The sequence below is a fragment of the Sebastes fasciatus genome, chromosome 10, assembly GCF_043250625.1.
Source record: "Sebastes fasciatus isolate fSebFas1 chromosome 10, fSebFas1.pri, whole genome shotgun sequence".
Classification (NCBI taxonomy): Eukaryota; Metazoa; Chordata; class Actinopteri; order Perciformes; family Sebastidae; genus Sebastes; species Sebastes fasciatus.
In genome coordinates, this window is record NC_133804.1 from 31,382,730 (window position 1) to 31,402,989 (window position 20,260).

Below are 20,260 nucleotides of genomic sequence, written 5' to 3' on the forward strand. Positions count from 1 at the left end.
GGGAATTGGGATTGAGAACGTTCACTATCTGAATGATGGATTGTGGCACATGAAGACGTATAAATGATGACGTCAACACCTGCAACACCCACCCACACCTCCCGGAAAGTGTGGAGCTCTTGACAGCGACGCATGAGCTGCCCGTCCGTCACTCACCTGTTTACACCTGAGGACTTAGCTGTGTAACCTGCTGAAAGCTTTGAATCAATCAATGTTATGCACAAATAAAAGAAAGATCTTGCTTTAAACCTTAATCTCAGCTGGTATTTTGCATTGCCTGTGATTTTAGAACTTGACATGATTTTTTTAAAAATATTAACAACTTCAGGCTTCAAACTTGATTACGTGGTGTTCATGTAGTGTAGTATCTAGTTGGGAGTGATGACGTATCCTGGATGTGAGCATATTTACATTGTGACTGAAGGAGCGGCAGGGAGACATGAGAATAGACCCGTTATTCTGCTCCTCTTTATTGTGAGTAGAGCTTGTCACTGTCTTGCTGCAGGTGCTGTTGAATTTACAAACCCAGCTAAAAAATAATGCTGTTTAATACAAGAGCCCTGCAAAGAAATCCTACATTCATGAGTTATAATGTTTAGGTTTTGTTTTAAAGGGGTGTTTATTCAACTTTATGGTCATTTTAGAGGTTTGTCATGCTTCAAAACTGTTGCATAATGATTTACAGAGATGGGTGCAGTAGTGCTAATAACCTTTGTTATAATCTGAACACATATTTAAATAGTACAAGAGCATCAATGAGAACTGCAGTATTTTATTCTTCTCTTACCTGGCTGCAGAAAAATATGAATATGCATTATGTGTTAAGATACAACAACATAGTGGTCTGCAGTAGAATACATTCACAGTTCTATATAAAATTTGTTCAGTTTAACAAAGCAGTCCTTTCACTGTAAAAATATTTCCCTTTACCAAAAATCTGTAATTGTATGCTTGACAAGGTTCATACATGACAGCTGGAGGCTACCTCATTCTCACCTTTTAACAGTCCTCGTTGGATCATTCAGCACCACAGAACTACATTGAATTTAATCAGAAATTCATTTTATTTACTTTTATTGTCCAAAAGTCATTTTTTTTTTAAAGGAGTCTGACACTTTTTAAAATGTCAGTAGAACAATGACACCTCCGCTGTCTCTCTTCTAATGTGTGACAAAAGAATATACTGATTTTACCCAGAAGTCAACATTGAGGTGTATTATTTTTCATTTATCTGTGAAGTCCAATTCTTCATATGTGGAGGTAACCAAGCAGAACGTGGCAAGAAATGCACTTCATTTAGAGCTGGGCCACCGTATGTTTGACTCAATATTGATTATTGGTCCTTCCGTACAATCTTTAAATCAGTTGGGTGATGTTTTCTCAGAAATAAAAAAGAAAGTTATTCATAATGTGGTTAAGATGGGGAAGCACTTTGAACAGTTAAATAATGTCAGAAACTTCAGAAAATAGTAATCACCCAAAAACTAATGCAGCTTTAAGACCACAAAAAGACAAACATGTAAGCTACACAACAATAACTTCCAGATAATCTAGTGTCATGTCACAAGATTGGCATAAATCCCACCTCCATCTTCATTCGAAAGAGTGGCACACCCATCGACTCTCTTTATCTACACCACAAAGGAAATGGGGCGCTGATTGTGCCAAGTGCAAAAAGGTACAAATATACATAAAAATGTAATTCCCACCCAGGATCCAGCTTTACAAACATAATTAGAAAACCGTCTTCCCACAGTTAGGTTTGCCTTCTTCGAAGCAAAACTTTTAAAATGCCATATCCATCTTGAAGGAATGAGTCTCTAGTCATTAGCTGAACCTTCAGGAGGGTTAAATACTAACGAGTCATGAAAATCGTGGCCGTAAGGACGAAGTCTGTAAACTCCATACATCATAACCTGCATTTGATTTGGTGACATCCCGTTGAAAGTGACCGCCAGGTCAGAGCAGCAGCCCTCCACCACGCTGCTGGGGTTTTCCTTCATGCTGTCCGATATCAGGCTGTTCACACTCTTGCTGTTGAACAGGCCCTTTCCGTGCGAGTCTTCTCCGTTCTCTGCGAAGACACCTGTATATTTGAGACACACGGCCAGCTGCTTGTCCTCACTCAGCTTCCACAGGGCACGTCCTCTTTCTGGACATTTGTCTTCATCCTGGAACACGTGCACCAGCCTTTTCAGCGCTTCATAACTCAGAACGATGCCACTATCGTACGCCACATACTCGAGCTCCCCTGACTTCATGGCGTTTCCCAGGTAGAAGGGCTCGCTGGGATCCTTTGCGAGCACCAGGTATTTGAGGTTCTCAATGATGGCAAACGTGGTAGGTTGTGCCACAAAGAACCAGCGCAGGTCTCCGGCATTCTCATAAGCATGCTTCAGAGCTTTACGTAGCCTCGCCCAGTCATCTTTTTCATTCAGGTCAACCGCCTCGAGTGCCTTAGAGGACTCGGAGGTGTAAAACACAGCCTTATCACAGTGTTTGCTCCAGGTGTCCACCGCAGTGGCCCAGTAAACAAGGATCTTGGGCTGGACCATGATGATGCAAGAGATCCGGACTTGATTGCTCAACTCCTGCATGTGACTGTCTGAGAGGCGTGTCAGCTCATCTTTACTCGGGGCTTTGACGTGATGATGATTATGGTTGTCTTTTTTGGACTCCGTGCCGGGGCTGAGACTACCCATGAGCGACAGCACTAAGCAGAAGAGGCTTCCCAAGACCATCCCCTTCATGAAAGAACCTCCTTCAGAGAACATTTTGGCACTGGACGAGAGAGAAAATGCATTACTGTGTTATTGTGTTAGCTGCATTGTTAATTATAACTCGCTATGTAAAAAATGAGAAAACTGCACTTATTTAGTTTATGCTCTTTACTTGGTTACTTTATCTTTTATTTGGCTGGAGGCAAATTTCTGTACAACAAAAGTGTTAACCAGCAATTTTATTGAAGATCATTAATTAGTCAGCTGATTACTTTCTCAATTAAAGGTTTGGTCTATTAAATATCAGAAAAATGTGCCCATCACAATTTCCAGATCCAATCAACAGTATAAAACCCAAAGATATCCAGTTTAGATCATCAAGGACTAAGAAAACCCTTAAATATATTTAATATATTAAACATTCCCATGAAGCTGGAACCAGAGAATCTGGGGCATTTGGCTCTAAAAACTGCATACCATGTTGATCTGATGTACTTTAGAAAGCCTTTTAAACTGAATACCCTGTTTTTGTTTTTACTCTGATGTACTTTAGGAAGCCTTTTAAACTGAATACCATGTTTTTGTTTTTGCTCTGATGTACTTTAGAAAGCCTTTTAAACTGAATACCCTGTTTTTGTTTTTACTCTGATGTACTTTAGGAAGCCTTTTAAACTGAATACCATGTTTTTGTTTTTGCTCTGATGTACTTTAGGAAGCTTTTTAAACACCTTGGTCAGGGACTACAGATGAAAAATAGCCTTCACTATTGATTATCGGTCCTTCCGTACAATCTTTAAATCAGTTGGGTGATGTTTTCTCAGATATAAAAAAGAAAGTTATTCATAATGTGGTTAAGATGGGGAAGCACTTTGAACAGTTAAATAATGTCAGAAACTTCAGAAAAAAGTCATCACCCAAAAACTCTAATGCAGCTTTAAGACCACAAAAAGACAAACATGTAAGCTACACAACAATAACTTCCAGGTAATCTAGTGTCATGTCACAAGATTGGTATAAATCCCACCTCCATCTTCATTCAAAAGAGTGGCACACCCATCGACTGTCTTTATCTACACCACAAAGGAAATGGGGCGCTGATTGTGCCAAGTGCAAAAAGGTACAAATATACATAAAAATGTAATTCCCACCCAGGATCCAGCTTTACAAACATAATTAGAAAACCGTCTTCCCACAGTTAGGTTTGCCTTCTTCGAAGCAGACAAACATGTAAGCTACTCAACAATAACTTCCAGATAATCTAGTGTCATGTCACAAGATTGGTATAAATCCCACCTCCATCTTCATTAAAAAACAAAATAGCCTTCTGGCTATGTATTCTTCCACCATGTGTATTTATTCACTTGCACTGTCCCTACTCTCAAATAAACAATGATGTAAATAATTGCAGCATTAATGTAATATAAAGGGATTAATAAAATGGTGTTAGCTTGTTCGTCTTGTATAAACAAGTTGATCCGGAAATAAGATCTGGGCTTGACTAGAAACATGAACCGGTTTAGCATTATACTCAGGTTTGACCTGTTCGCCCACATATTAGTGATCAGCTCTGATCAGCTTCCACTGACGTCCCGTAACTTGTTAACATGATCTGGAGGAGTTGTGTTAGTCCTACCTGCTGTTAGCTACCTGTTAGCTTCCTATCTATCTCTACTACCCGGCTAACTCTTGTTATTAACACTAATAGCACAGATAAGGATCATTTACTGGACGTTACCGAGCTGGCTGGATGTTGTCAGGTGGTTCTCCTGCTTCTTTCTCTCGTCTTTCAGCTCCTGTTTGGTTGAGAGAAGCGAGCCAACAGTCTGACAGTCAGTTAATAACTAACTAAACTAACAGCGAGGTGAAGCAGGTTAGAGAGGTTCATGATCACTGAGGACCGGAAGTAAACAGACTGCTCCTAAACCGGATATGCGTCTCCTTATTCCGCTTCTTCTTCTTCTACTCTGGTGTTTATTGGCGGTTGGCAAACCAGCTTATAGGTGCATTACCGCCACCTACTGGACTACTGGAGTGTGGAGAAGTAGATTAGCAGGAAAATAAATTAAAAAAATTAAATTAAATAAATAAAAAATAAATGAATAACAGGGTATTATTGTCAATAGAAAAAAAGTCTGAAAGATGTCAAAAAAAAATCCATGGAAAAAAGTCTTAAAAATGTCTGACAAAAAAGTCTGAAAGATGTCAAAAAAAAATGTCGGACAAAAAAAGTCTGAAAAAAAGTCTGAAAAAAAAGATCTGAAAAATATCCCAAAAAAAAGATCTGAAAAATGCCTGAAAAAAAAGTCTGAAAGAAAAGATCTGAAAAAAGATCTGAAAAAAGATCAGAAAAAAAGATCTAATAAAATGTCGGACAAAAAAAGTCTGAAAAAAAAGATCTGAAAAAAGATCCATAAAAAAGATCTGAAAAAAGTCTGAAAAAAAAGATCTGAAAAAATGTCCAAAAAAAAGATCTAAAAAATGTCTGAAAAAAAAGTCTGAAAAAAAAGATCTGAAAAAAGATCCAAAAAAAGATCTGAGAAATGTCTGAAAAAAAAGATCTGAAAAAAAATCCCCAAAACAAGATCTGAAAAATGTCTGAAAAAAAAGTCTGAAAAAAAATCTAAAAAAAATATCTAAAAAAAAAGTCTGAAAAAAAAGATCTGAAAAAATATCCGAAAAAAAATATCTAAAAAAATGTCGGACAAAAAAAGTGGAAAAAAAAGATCTGAAAAAATATCCGAAAAAAATGTCGGACAAAAAAAGTCTGAAAAAATATCCGAAAAAAACAATCTAAAAAAATGTCTGAAAAATGTCTGAAAAAAAGTATGAAAAAAAAAATCTGAAAATGTCGGACAAAAAATGTTTGACAACACAGTCTGAAAGATGTCAAAATTTCGGGGGAAAAAAGTCTGAATGATGTCAAAAAAAAGTCCATAGAAAAAAAGTCGGAAAAATGTCAAAATGTCGGAAAAATAGTCTAAAAATGTAAAAAAAATGTCGGAAGAAATAAAGTCGGAAAAAAGACTGAAAAAAAGTCGGAAAAATGTCTGACAAAAAAGTCGGAAAGATGTAAAAAAAAAATGGTCATAGAAAAAAAGTCTGACAAAAAAGTCTGAAAAATGTCTGACAAAAAAGTCTGAAAATACCTAATACATGAATACAAAGTTGCGGAGGGGACTCGACCCAAGGGTTGAAAACCACTGGACTAATGTTGAATCATTATTAATAATTTAATGATGTAATAATATAGTCACAGCCAGAGGCCACTGTCCTGCACAACAAGGACTTTTACATTATGCTGATAATACTTTACTTGAATGCAACAATTTATGACCTTAAATTTACATTTCCTGTGACCACGATTAACACATCAACATAAATCCTGTATTTAGTTTTAACAGTGATAGTAAGTTATTGTTTCTTCCCTGTTCCAGGTGAGTAATCTGTCTGTGTCTGATTTAAAGTCACTGTGCTTTTTTTACCTTTTCTCGTTGACTGCTCAGCAGCCAAATGTATCAAATGTTGTTGTTGTTGTTTTCAGCGTTGTGGAGAGACAACCTTATAAATCACCTGATACCACCGACTCTAATCTGAGGAGCGTTAGTGACCTTTCAGTTTGACAAAAAGCCCAAAGCCTTCTCGAGCAGCCGAAAACTCTCAACCTGTTCTGATCTTTTATATTTTTAGAAACAATTACTCTTGAGTTTTAAGCCTTACTGAAAAAAAGTAGGGCTGTCAATCCAATCGATTAAAATATTGAATCATTGTCCATAGTTTATCGTGATTAATCGCAAATTAATGGCACATTTTTTTATCTGTTCAAATTGTACCTTAAAGGGAGATTTGGCAAGTATTTAATACTCTTATCAACTTGGGAGTGGGCAAATATGCTGCTTTATGCAAATGTTGTATATATTTGTTACCGGTAAATTAATTAACAACACAAAACAATAACAAATATAGTCCAGAAACCCTCACAGGTACTGCATTTAGCATAAAAAATAAGCTCAAATCATAACATGGCAAACTGCAGCCCAACAGGCAACAACAGCTGTCAGTGTGTCAGTGTGCTGACTTGACTATGACTTGCCCCAAACTGCATGTGATTATGATAAAGTGGGCATGTCTGTAAAGGGGAGACTCGTGGGTACCCATAGAACCCATTTACATTCACATATCTTGAGGTCAGAGGTCAAGGGCCCCCTTTGAAAATGGCCATGCCAGTTTTTCCTCGCCAAAATTTAGCACAAGTTTGTAGCGTTATTAAGCCTCCTTCGCGACAAACTAGCATGACATGGTTGGTACCAATGGATTCCTTAGGTTTCTTTAAAAGGATTCTTTAAAACTGAGCCCGGTACAACCTTCGATAGAGCGATTGTGTTAATGCGTTAAAGAAATTAGTGGCATTAAAACAAAATTTTGCGTTAACCTGTTATTATCACGTTAACTTTGACAGCCCTACAACTTATATATATTGAAAAGGGGGCAGTGAAACCTACAGGAAATATACATTTAATCATCATCAATCACAATCAGGTTTATTTGCCATACTGTACATACAAAGAATTTAACTCCGGTTTTATGCATCTCTCTCAATGTTCTTACACAGAAATATAAATAACAGATATAGGGATACGGATAACAAAGCTGGACAATAAAGGTAAAGAATAGACAGGACTGTTATGTATACAAGTAGTGAAAAAATAGGTGTATATATGAATATAATGTAAATATATATAAAAAGCACCAATGACCAACAATAAAATAATAATCTATGTACAAGTCAGGTATTCTGGAAGTTGTAAAACATGAATGATCAATATGAAATAAAAAAAAATTCATTGTCCATTCAGGTTTATTATGCAAATCATACCTTTAAAGGTGGCATATCGTGCTCATCTTCATACTTGTATTTTGGGTTTCAACTGGAACATGTTTAAATGCTTTAATGTTAAAACAACACATTGTTTTTCTCATACCGTCTGTCTGAATATACCTGTATTTACCCTCTATCAGAAACGCTCTATTTTATAAACTGGGACACATTTAGAATGTTTATGTTTAAAACTGTGAAATTGTGTAAATATTGTAGATTTGTGACATCACAAATGTACAGAAATCCTGACGGCTTGTTTCAAACACACAGTTTCTGAATACGGGCTGTTTGTATTTATCTGTTGATTGAGCGTTTTGATACTTTCACAGTATTTATATATCATTTAAATCTGCTCTATAATATAAAAGACATGAAAATCTCACTTTTTACAATATGGGACCTTTAACTCCTGACTAACAACATTTACAGGATATTTACAACAATGTGACCTCTGTGCTTCATCAGACCATCATAATGAAATGCTTCAGAAATGTTAGTCATTCAACACAGAGTGACGTAGGAACCTGCGGTGACATATTTCCCCCCTCCAGCTGTGTAGCTCAGACATGAGCAATGATATGTTTGAACAGCCTCATCACAGAGAAATGGTGTCAGACATAAACCATCAGCGCGCTGCTGGACTGATTACCGCTACAGAGTCAACATTTGTTAGGTCTCTCTGTACAAGCACAGATAGGCTCCGGCTCAATTGACAGGGTCCCCTAAATTGTGTCTATGACGCCTGATCCATCGCGTCAAAACCATTAAGAAGGAGACTGGGGTGTGATGATAATGTATTGATCAGGTGGTGATGGATGGCCACTGAGGATATATAAGTGAAGTTCTCTGCTGCCCAGCAGAGTTATAGTCCAGATCTAAAAGAGAGAGAGGCACCATGTTTTCTGTAGCTCTGTTTTACCTCGTTGCTGTGATTTGTTCCGCAAGACGGACACACGCTCTACCTCTGTACCCCGACACCAACCTGGAGCCACAAGCAGGTGAGGTGTTCTTTAATTTTACTGGAAATGTTGGACTGCTTTAGGTCAGTTTGGGCTCTTTAAATATGACCTTTTGTCTTGAGCAACACTATTTATTCTAGTTTTACTGCATTTGTGTGAGACATTAGCTCAGTTAGACGATGAAACTCAACCGAACTCTGTTCATATTTTTCATAATTTTTGCTTTTTCTGAACTTTACCAAAATATTTGAGTATTCTTTCTCATTTTTGCTCTTCAAGATATGGTTAAAAAAATCCTAAAATACATTTTATTCTGCTTAACTCACTGCAGAGAAATTAATTTCACAGGATGATGTTGTTTTATCTCAACAGATTTCATTCAGAAATTAGTGTCCGAGGTGGAGGATGGAGCCAACGCTGCTGAGGGGGAGCAGAGAGAGGTGAATAATCTGTATCCTCTACTGGTGCCGCACAATGGAGGGAGAGAGTCCTGGAATAAAGGTAAAAAAATAATACAAATATAATGCAGACATTTGCAGACAGTCACATAATGATCTTTGACCTTCTATTGTATTTTATTTATTTTTTTAAGGGGCGAAGGATGCAGCACAACAAGATACGTTTGCAAACATGGTAAGACTCATCTACATCTCTGTACACTCTTTAATATCACACTATTTTATAGCAATTCAATGAAGAAGTTGAAAGTGAAATGGCACAGAAAAAACAATTAATGTAGTTTTTAGTAGAGATTTAAAAGAGGTCACTGAGGCAGCAAGATACATTTCAGCAGGAAAGATGCTCCAGAGTTTCGGGGCTCTGACAACAAATGTTTCTATTATATTGCTGATATTTTATTAATATTTTTCCTTATATTTTACAAATATCTTTCAGACATTTTACTATTATTTTTCAGATATTTTATTTATATTTTTCAGATATTTTACTATTATTTTTCTGATATTTTACTAATATGTTTCTGACATTTCTTTAATATATTTCTGATATTTTATTAATTAAGATGCTGCAGGAGCTCTGACAACAAATGCTTCCTTTAATTTTAAGTCTGCATCGAGGGGGATTTCTGCAGAGTTTTGTTGCAGAATCTGAGATTAACTGCAGGTACATTTGGTCACTGAAGCCCACATGCCTGCAGGAACCAGGCCACACAGTGCTTTAAAAGTACTGCCTTAAAATCAACTGGAAGCCAATGCAAACAGGTTTAAAAGAAGGCTGTATGTGACCAGTTTGTTCCGGTTAAAGCTGTCAAACTGTAGTGTACCACAGACTGAGTGTAAATCATCTGCATCATGTTTGTTCTTGTGTTTTTTAGGTGGAGGACCTCAGAGAAACCGTGTTGAAGCTGGCAGCGGCCGACAAGCTTCGCTCTCAGGGTTTTCTCAGATCAGAGCAGAACTTGCCCAAAACAAACAAAAGAAGTGAGTGACTCTTATTGTTTAATATCAAGCACACGCCACACCCGCTCTTTATGCACACAGACTGTGACGACGTGACTCAAAGAGTTGACCTCATATAACAATACCTGACATGATGCCTGAGCTGACGTTATTATAATGCAATGATCCAACTAGACGGATGTTTAACTAAGGCTTGTGCCGTTTAAATAGCTCAGATACACCTAAACAGCACTAGAATATTATATATACTGTATATATATATATATATAATATATATATATATAGAATCAGAATCAGAATCTTTGTTTATTGCTAGGTGTATCAGGTATACACTAGGAATTTGCTCTGGTTCGTTGGTGCAAATAAGCAGTAAAAATAACAATAGAATAATTAGAACGCTAAAATAAAATAAGAATACAAACAAATTTAAATTCTACCATTATACATATACAATATAAGATATATATATATAAAAATAAACATTATATAAACAGATAGTTTAATAGTTTAATAGTTTCTATTTAATAGAATCAGTAAAGGCAGTTACACTTCCTAATTCCCATGTCAAATGTAATAAATGTTATTTTAAATGTAGTGAAAATGTTTTATTATCATTATTTTTATTATTATTTTTCATTATTTGTATTATTATTAATTTATAATTATAATATTTTTTTATTATTATTATTATTATTACTATTATTATTATTATTATTTATATATATATTTGTATTTATTTTTTCATTTTATTTTATGCTTGTTTTCTGTATGTGTAGTTGGTATGTTTGTGAGTCTGTCTGTAGATGTTACTTTTTTTGTTTGTGATGAAAATTTTAAAATTTAAAATTTAAAAATAAAATGTAGTGAAATTTACTTCTTTAGTGGAAAAATACTGACTTTAAAAATATAAGGTAACACTTTACTTTAAGCCCCTGATATAGCATTTATAAACATATATAAACATTTAATAAATGGTTTCTAACCCACTGTAATATAATTGTGAGCAGATATTTGAAGAACTATGAAGACATATTTTATATTATTACAACTGTGTTTTGCTATATTGTTATCTGTTTATACACAAGCCTCCACTTAAGGAGTTATAGTTGTTGATAAACACATTGATAAACAGTTATATCTGCTTACAACCACATCACAGTGTGTCATTAAATGTTTATATACTGCTCATGAATCCTAAATAGGGAGGGCATAAAGTGAAGTGTTAAATAATGAATAATAATGCCATTATGTACTTGAGCTTAAGTGAAGACTATTTTATTTATAAAGCCCAAAAATCACATTTCCTTTAAAGGTCTTTACAATCTATATACAGAAGTACTAGAAGTAAAGTTGTAAAGTGGAGAAACAGATTGACAATATTTGATGAATATTAAAATAAATAATTAAATGCATTTCAGTTGCAGTGTAAAAAGTGTTTGGAATAAAGAAGGTGGATCAGATCATGAGCTTTCTATCTAACTTTGTTTTACTCTCTGACGCCCCGACAGCTTGTTTCTGGAAATACTGTGTGACCAACTAGAGGCCGGCAGCTGCAGGATGTTTGGTGTGATTTCGGGTCGGCCTGGTTGGAAACGCCTCCACTCTCCATCCTCATTTTTGTTTCCCACCAAACAGTATATTCACCTTCTGTACCGGATCAAGAGAAAATATATTTTTGAAGCTGTAAAAGGGTCTGAAAATAAACTTGAATATCAGAAATGCCATTTATGTGACCTGGTTGTGATATTTCAAGGTAAAGATGTTTATAATATGTGTAGACCTAAAGAAGGGAGCACCATAGCACTAATTAAGCACACAAACATTATGTCGAACGAATTTGATATTATTTATTAGTGTGACAGTGATTGACAGATTGAATCATATCAGATACAGAAGTTTATTTCATGATTTGCATAAATATGAACTGTTTTTGAAGGTTTCTGCTGCTCACACTAACACAATCATGTTTATTTTAACGAGGGTGTTTTGATCATAAAAAGCGTGGAAAAAATATCTATTTACACTATAAACAGAATTGCACATATGGCCTATTCAACGTGGCATAAAGATACCATCTGTCTGTGAGTGACTATGAATAAATACATACAAGGTTCAGCAAAGTCTTGCTGCAACAGGTGTTTTTAAGGTGGAATAGTGTCTGATTCATTGCCACAGTTTATTCTTGTAGGTTGTAGCGCCCTCTACAGATCACCGTCTGTACGTGTACTGCTACACTGAGTGAAAACAGCACATTAACTACAGAGAATCAAAGGTTTTATTTCCTCTTGTTGGCCACGCTGAAGTAAGTCTTCTCGATCTCGATGTCGGCCGGACACGTCTGTTTGAACTCCTCTCTCTCGTAGGCGTTTCGGAGGTATCCCCACACGCCCGTGAACTCTGCCGGGATGTCAAAGTCGCAGTACTTCTTGGCAGCAATCTGAAATAAATGGAAAGGAAGATCAAAAATATTGAGTACGCCTGCGGGTACATAAAGATCAAAGAAGTACTCAGATCATTTAAAGGTCCCATATTGTAAAAATTTAGATTTTCATGTCTTTTACATTTTAAAGCAGGTTTAAGTGCTATATAAATAGTGTTATCAAAACGCTCAATATACGGAGAAATACACACAGCCCGTATTCAGAAATTGTGCGTTTGAAACAAGCCGTTAGGATTTCTCTCCATTTGTGATGTCACAAATATACAATATTTAGACCATTACACGGTTTTAAATGTAAATAGTCTAAATGTGTCCCAGTTTATTCCTGGTTGCAGTGTATGTGAATAACATCAGCTGACATGAAGTAAACATGGACCCAAACTGTTACCTAGCAACGCCAATCTGTTGCAATTCCATTGAAATGTACTAAAACGGAGCGTTTCAGACAGAGAGTGAATACAGGTTTATAAAGGCAGACAGTATGAGGAAAATAAAGTTTTTTTTAACATTACAGCATGTAAACATGTTCTATTAGAAACACAAAATACAAGTATGAACCTGAAAATGAGCACAATATGGGACCTTTAAGTAAAACAATGTATAAATACTCTATGTTATACGGTTTAATATGCTTTACTATGATGATCAGTATAGATCGTTTCCACAGTTGTAAACATTCCAAATGTGTCCCAGTTTATTTCCTGTTGCAGTGTATGTGAATGACATCAGCTGGCAGGAAGTAAACATGGACCCAAGCTGTTGCCTAGCAACGCATTCCATTGAAACGATCTATAGGTTTCTAATATCCTAATCTGTGAAGTAACTATAACTGTCATACAAATGTAGTGTATTAAAAAAAATAGTACATGTGAGTAAGAGTATACGTATACGATATTGAAATACTCAAGTAAACTGTAAAAATACTCCCTGAAAGTAAAAGTATATAAGTATTATCAGCAAAAATGTACATAAAGTATCTAAAGTAAAAGTATTCATTATGCAGGATATTGGCCTTCATGATATTATTATAAAACTACATTAGTAGATTGTTAATGCTGATGCATCAATCAATCAAGTGGAGCTAGATAGCTGTCAAATAAATTAGTATTGGAGTAAAAAGTACAATATATCCCTCTGAAATGTAATGAAATATACATTTAAAGTAGCATAAACAGAAATATTCAATTATGTCAAAAATGTACTTAAGTAGAGTACTTGAGTACTTAGTTACTTTGCACCACTGAACAGCAAAGCAACTAAATAAAACTACACTCTGTCTCACCCTGATGACGTGTAGTTTGGGCAGCAGGTTGCAGTCAGCTAAGTTGAGGCGGTCGCCGTCCAGGAACTTCCTCTTGGAGACGGTGGTGGTTTCTCTGCAGTTGTGGTCGACCTCCTCGGGGAGCGGCGAGTTCAGGTAGATGTCCAGCCTCTTGAACTCCCGCAGCAGGTTCTTCTCGTGAACTGGAGGGTCAGAAACACAGAGATGTGTTATGTTGATTTACTGTAATCGTGTGTGGTGTAATTTACCTACAGGTGAATTTTAAGGTAAAATCAAAATATTACTCAAGTTTTGTATTCAAATACAATTTTGAGGTACTTTCAGAGGGGAAATTATCATTTGTCTGACATCTGTAGTTACTTGTTACTTTGTAGATGAACTTATTATATACAAAGGTTATGATAAGTTTATAAAATATAATAAATTTACAACGGGTTAATCCACCTAAACAGAATATAAATGGTATCACAAATAATAATCCAATAATATGATATGTAGATAATAGTATAAGGAGACATTTTTTCTGCATAATGAGTACTTTTGATCAGTGGTGGAAGAAGTACTTCACTGAAGTAAAAGTATCAATTCCAAGTTTTACATTTACTCTGTTACAAGTAAGAGTCCTTATTATTATTATGATTATTAATAATAATCATAATAATCATAATAATAACTTTTATTTATAGAGCACATTTCATACAAGAAATGTAGCTCAAAGTGTTTTACAAAATAAAATAAAATAATAAGCAATACAATTAGACAATAGGAGGACAGTATATGCTTAAATATATTAGTGAAATAAAAAAAAAGACCATTAAGAATAATAAAAATTATTTAAATTTCAATATCATCTTAAGTAAAAGTACAGAAGTAATATTAGCAAAATAAAAGTACTCATGCAGAATACCCCATATAGAGTTGACACTGGAGTATAAGCAAGTAAACATTTTAATTTTGTAGTGGTTGTTTGAGTTTATTTTAACTACTTAACAAACTGTTGAGCAGCTTAATCTATAAAAACAAATAATCACATATTAGAGGCTGATCATATATTTTGCAGATAAAATAACTCTTGAGAGTAACTACAGCTGTCAAATAATTGTAGTGTAGTAAAATATACACTATTTTTTGCACTGAAATTTAGTGGAGTAGAAGTATAAAGTAGCATAAAATGGAGATACAAGTACCTCAAGATTGTACTTAACTAGTTTCAAAAACATCTAAAAACACACTTATTGTCTTTTATATAACTCTATAATAATTTTTCCAAATAGTCCAAAGTTTGATCTGTTTGCTGCATCTGTGTTCTTGCATTTGTATGTAGTTTTGATTATTGTTTTTTGTGCTTGGTATTGTGTTTTACTGATGTTATTGTCTTAAAAAGGTGCTATATAAACAAAGTTTTACTTACTTTAGTTACTAACTGCAATACTTAATTAAATGTACTTATTTTAAAAAATATATCTATTTACTAAGCATTTTATCTCACATCCATATCGGTTAGAATAAGTGAAATTATTATGAGCTGTAACATGTTTAATGAACTCAGCTTACAGGCGTTATTGGGGCGGTTCTTGATGAAAGCAGAGAACTTTGCAAAAATGTCAGCGCCCACATCAAAGGACTCTTTGTTCAGCGGGCTGAGATGAGGATACCTGCAAGGAGAGAGGAGGAGGAGTAAAGCCTGGGAGTCAACCTCATAAAGAATCACCTGATTAATATTTGTGTAATGATTAAAAGTGCAACAATACCTGGGAGGGGCCAGTGTTTGCTCAAGAAACTCCTCTATTTTGATGAAGTCTGTTTTGAGGGTGCCGTTGTAGAGGAGGAAAGGAGGGTTGGTCCCGGGGGCCAGGTCTTTGAGCTCGGCTGGCTTCCTGCAGAGAGGACGGAGAGAGAGAGAGAGAGATGTATATACTGTAATCATTCAATCAGACTGTTATCAAGCATGTCAAAGGCTGTCAGAACCAAATGTGGCTCTGTGGGATAAATGATTTCAACATCGGCTGTTGGTTTAGTTATAAAAACACACAGCGCTGGGAGTGGTCGGCTCTTTAAAAAGGCCCTTTTTGTGTGTGTGCTCTGAATCACTTAATTATCAGCATCCTTTCATAGTTTCCTGATCTTATTTGTTCACCGGTAATGACTCTGAGAAATTCACACAATAAAAAGCCTCAATTAAAGAAGGTGTTTGTTTGGCAGCGACACAGAGCTCTTTGTACACACCTCCCTCTAAACTCTCTGTTAGAAGCACACCTATTGATAAGTGAGGAATGGTTCGGGCTACTCTCAATTTTCTCTCTCATTTGCTTCTTAATAGAGTTCTGTGTGAAAGTCCCCATGACCAGATGCTCAGGAAGTGTTATTGCCAGAGGAGGAGGTGGGTTCTTACTTCCTCATGTCAACAGTGGTCACCGTAAACTTGACTCCTTTCAGCCACAACACCATGAAGAGCCTCTGACAGAAAGGACAGTTCCCAACGTTCTCTCCATCATGTCCAGCCTGAAAAACACACAGAAAGTTTAGTTTCATGAACCACAAATGTCCTGTTTTTAAGCACAGTGAAGCAATCACAATATCTCCCTCTTGTCTGCTGATAAACAAATGATTTTGGAAGTGAAAGGCTGGGCAGTTTCCTCTTTGGAGGAAAAAAAGCAGGCATTGTGTTGCGGCGGAAAGCAACAAACGCTAACATTTTAACTCTCCTCCCTTCTTGATGTCAAAGGAATAATTTGACATTTTGGGACATGATTCATGATTCTTTCCTGCCCGGAAGTTAGATGAGAAGATTGATACCACTCTCACAGCTGTACTGTAAATATGAATACAGCCAGCAGCCGGTGAGTTTAGCTTAGCAGAAAGACTGGAAACAAGGGGAAACAGCTAGCTTTTGGTAACAAAATCCGTCTTCCAGTATCTCTAAAACTCACTATAGAACAGGTTAGACCTTGTTTGTTTAATCCGTACCAAAAAAAAATGAAGCAAAAATTGTAATTCGCTGTTTTACGGGGGTTTATTATGTGCAAACTATTTATTGGCTGGGAGCAGTAATATTTCCTAGAGTCTAGTCTCTGCCTGACCAAGAAATAATCCTGCACATTAAACCCCGTAGAACCACAACCAAACATCATTTTTACACTTACGCTTGGTACGGATTAAACTAACGAAATATAACATGTTAATTAATCATCTTTGTCAGGAGTCAGAGCCATGACATGAGATGTATTGATCTTCTCATCTAACTCTCAGCAAGAAAGCAAATAAGCATATTTCTAATAAATTAAAACTATTCTTTTAAAGTGTGTAGGATTTGGGGGCATCTAGTGGTGTGGTTGCAGATTGCAACCAGCTACCCTCCGCTCACTCCTCCCTTTCCAAGACTGCTTTAACGTGAGCTGCCGAGTGCAAAACCGTGGCTGGTGATACCTCAGTTTCACAGCGTGTCAGAAAACTACGGTGGCCTTCAGGTAACGTAAAAAGTCTCTCTCTAGAGCCAGTGTTTGGGTTACTGTAGAAACATGGCGGGGCAACATGAATGACTCTGTGAAGAGGACACGCCCCCTATGTAGATATGAATCACTCATTCTAAGCAAACTAAAACACAACGGTTCTTAGTTTCAGGTGATTTATACACTGATGAAAACATAGTTATGAATATTATATTCTGCTAATAGATCACATACTGTTCTTTTAAGAGACTGAATGTTCATTTACAGAGAGACATAACGTACTCTGTCTACAGCATGTCGAACTGTCCTGAAATGTTTTTGAGCTTCACTTGACCTTGTTTTATCTACCAGAAGATACACTGAGTCCGCATAGATACCAAAGTATAGCACGAAGAGGAACGAAGAGATCTTAATGTTTGGCTATTAGGCAACAACATGAGGTGATAGATGAGGAATTTGTTTATGTGACTTCTTGATTATGGAGGACTAATATATATCTGAATGTGTGCGTAAGTAAAGTGGGTGTGCCTGGTTTCAGGCTGGGGGCCAGTCACCCTGCATGCTCTCTCAGCTCCGTCTGGGTGTGCGATGATAAGGTGGACTTGTCTGTCTGTAGTCAGAGGTCACTGATAAAATACTCTGCTGGGACCCTCAGCAGGGATAAAAAAAACACCTCAGCATCTGTAGCACACGGTATCTTTAGATGGCACCCATCAAAATGAGAGTTGACCTCTGATTGATCACTCTATCTGCCCTATTTACCATTCTGATGACAAGTGAGCAGTGCCTGTATCTTTTCCTCTTAAATAGAGGATGTGAGAAAGGAGAGATTTCATGTGGAAGTATGTCATTTTGAATAATTCCCTCACATGTTACAACCAACTTCTCCTTTCAAGTATAATTAGTGAAATTGAAAAGAAATGACTGACCTTAATGAACAACTCGATGCTGGGCTCCTTGTCAGAGTTCTGCCGAAGTGCCATGTCGTCCCCAAAGGAAAAGTTAAATTCACTTCTTTAAAAGTCCAGTCAAAGCTTTTCCTTAAGTTCTACAAATCTCCCACAGAGCTGTAGAGAAAGAGAGAAATCTGATAACCGTGAACAAGTGCTGCTCTGGTTTCTGGTGTCTCTGGACGTCTAAGGAGAAAGTGTTAACACCTCCGGGCTGCTTGTGTTTTGTCTGAGGTCTCCTTGGAGGCTATCGCTCTGACACATACTTCACTAGTGAGAGGAGAGGGAGGATCCAGAGGAATGGGCGGGGGACTCACTCTTATATATTTGAAGCCAAACACTACGAGCTTAAAATAGGTCCATTGCATATTGCAATACACAGCAACTGATGACTCAAACACACAAATTCAGTTTCATTTGGGACGCTCACATTCCAGATTTGGAGGCAATAATAGATAAGGGGCACTTTGCACAGGAAGGCTGTACTTCATATAAAACACTCACTGAGGAGACACCTACAAACCCACAAAAAATCTACAAACAATGTACAGCTATATTTTGCACTTTTTAAAAAAAAACTCTCTACCTCAGTTCTTTTCCCGCATTATATTCCATATTTGACATTTCTTAATCCCCTGGTCTCTACTGTATATCCCCTATATTTTATTATCCAGCACTATATCACTTTTTGCACTACATTCACATTTTTAATAGTCCTGTATCTCTTTGTACTTTGTTATTTTTACCACTTACTTGTGCCTTTTTACTAACATGTTTTGCACTATGGAACTGTGATGCTGGAAACTTGAATTTCCCTCGAGGTCAATAAAGTTACTATCTATCTATCTATCTATCTATCTATCTATCTATCTATCTATCTATCTATATATCTATATATCTATAAGAGAGTAGCCCTCACATCTCACATCTGGTTGTCTGAATAATGTACAATATGTTTGTTTTAGCCATAGGAATGCAAGAAATACCTGAACAAACAGTTTAAAAGTCATGCAGATTTTTCTTTTGTGTAGCGTTGTAATTTTTTATAATAATAATAACGTAAACGTAAAAATGAGTAACTCGCTTTTAGTTTTTCTTTTTTTTTTTATGTTATAAAGCTATTTGAGTTTTTTTTATTTTGAGGGTTACAAGTGTAATTTATTTTTATTTTATTTTATTTTATTATTGTTATTATTATTATTATTATTATTATTATTATTATTATTATTATTATTATTATTATTATTATTATTGTTATTATTATTTTCTGGAGGGTAGCTTAAATTGATGAGAATGTAAGATAGGCATATATAAGCATTATGCTTCTGCCTGTGCCTTTTCAGTCATATTGTATACTAGGTTATATGTTGTATATACTGTTTATACTTACTGTTTTGTGTGTGATGACTGAATAAAAGTACTACTACTACTACTACTATTAATACTACTACTACTATTCATGGGTATATTCAGGTACTGCTGATGAAATTTAGCTTTCCAGCTAACCCAAGGACAGTCAATGACTGTCATTTGTCCCTGTTAATAAAGATTATTTAAAAAAATATATATACTGAAAAAAATTGCTGTAATGATGAAGTAAAAATGAAAAAATATGTCTTTGCTTCAGTGCTTTTTGACAAGAAAATACACCTAATGTTCGCTTAAATAGCCGAATAAAGAAGTAGAAGGTAGAATAGAGTCAGTGGTAGAGAGTAACTAAGTAAATTTACTCAAATACTAAGTACTTTACTCGAGTATTTCAATGTTATATGTGTTATACTTTGATTTTATTTGAGAAGGAAATATTTTACTTTTTATTCCCTTCCATTTATTTGACAATTGTTAGTTGTTAGAAACATGTTAAAAACATTTTAAATATTGAGTCATCATTTTAATTTAATTTATATATACAAATGATTCACATCTTTATATTATAATTCATTGCATTTTGTTTAATAAGCACAACTAGAATCTACCATCAGTTTACTGTGGTATGCTACTTAATACTACTGTATTTATTGTCCTTTAAACCTGTTTTTATTTTTTTTCAAAGTTGCTTGTTTCTTTACACCATCAAATCAATGTTGTTTCCCTGTATATCGAGTGTTACATACAGAGAAAATGACAATAAACTGTAATATTAGCTTCATCTTGATCAGTTACAAC

At 35.6% G+C, this 20,260-nt stretch overlaps 4 protein-coding genes across 4 annotated transcripts in view; 2 read left to right on the forward strand and 2 right to left on the reverse strand.

Moving 5' to 3' along the window:
• The window catches only part of mcts1 (MCTS1 re-initiation and release factor), a 3,321-nt gene extending 3,067 nt beyond the window's left edge, over positions 1 to 254 (forward strand). Inside the window, exon 6 of the mRNA XM_074649391.1 lies at positions 1 to 254. This exon is cut by the window's left edge and continues 15 nt beyond it. Coding sequence (XP_074505492.1) covers positions 1 to 67 — 67 coding nt within the window. The 3' untranslated portion in view covers positions 68 to 254.
• Positions 255 to 752: 498 nt separating this feature from the next.
• Positions 753 to 2,818, reverse strand: c1galt1c1 (C1GALT1-specific chaperone 1). The gene has a single exon (XM_074649390.1). It carries the CDS (start codon positions 2,772 to 2,774, stop codon positions 1,821 to 1,823), a length of 954 nt encoding a protein of 317 aa, XP_074505491.1. The 5' UTR covers positions 2,775 to 2,818; the 3' UTR covers positions 753 to 1,820.
• Positions 2,819 to 6,621: 3,803 nt separating this feature from the next.
• urp1 (urotensin-related peptide 1) lies at positions 6,622 to 11,673 on the forward strand. The gene is made up of 5 exons (XM_074649395.1): positions 6,622 to 8,594; positions 8,928 to 9,056; positions 9,148 to 9,188; positions 9,889 to 9,994; positions 11,482 to 11,673. Exons 1-5 carry the CDS (start codon positions 8,492 to 8,494, stop codon positions 11,511 to 11,513), a joined length of 411 nt encoding a protein of 136 aa, XP_074505496.1. The 5' UTR covers positions 6,622 to 8,491; the 3' UTR covers positions 11,514 to 11,673.
• Positions 11,674 to 11,807: 134 nt separating this feature from the next.
• On the reverse strand, positions 11,808 to 18,361 carry clic2 (chloride intracellular channel 2). Its single transcript, XM_074649394.1, has 6 exons — positions 18,074 to 18,361; positions 16,088 to 16,197; positions 15,447 to 15,572; positions 15,250 to 15,350; positions 13,696 to 13,877; positions 11,808 to 12,410 (listed from the first exon to the last, which is right to left on the reverse strand). The coding sequence occupies exons 1-6, from the start codon at positions 18,125 to 18,127 to the stop codon at positions 12,249 to 12,251; spliced, it is 735 nt and encodes a 244-aa protein (XP_074505495.1). The 5' UTR covers positions 18,128 to 18,361; the 3' UTR covers positions 11,808 to 12,248.
• Positions 18,362 to 20,260: the final 1,899 nt, after the last annotated feature.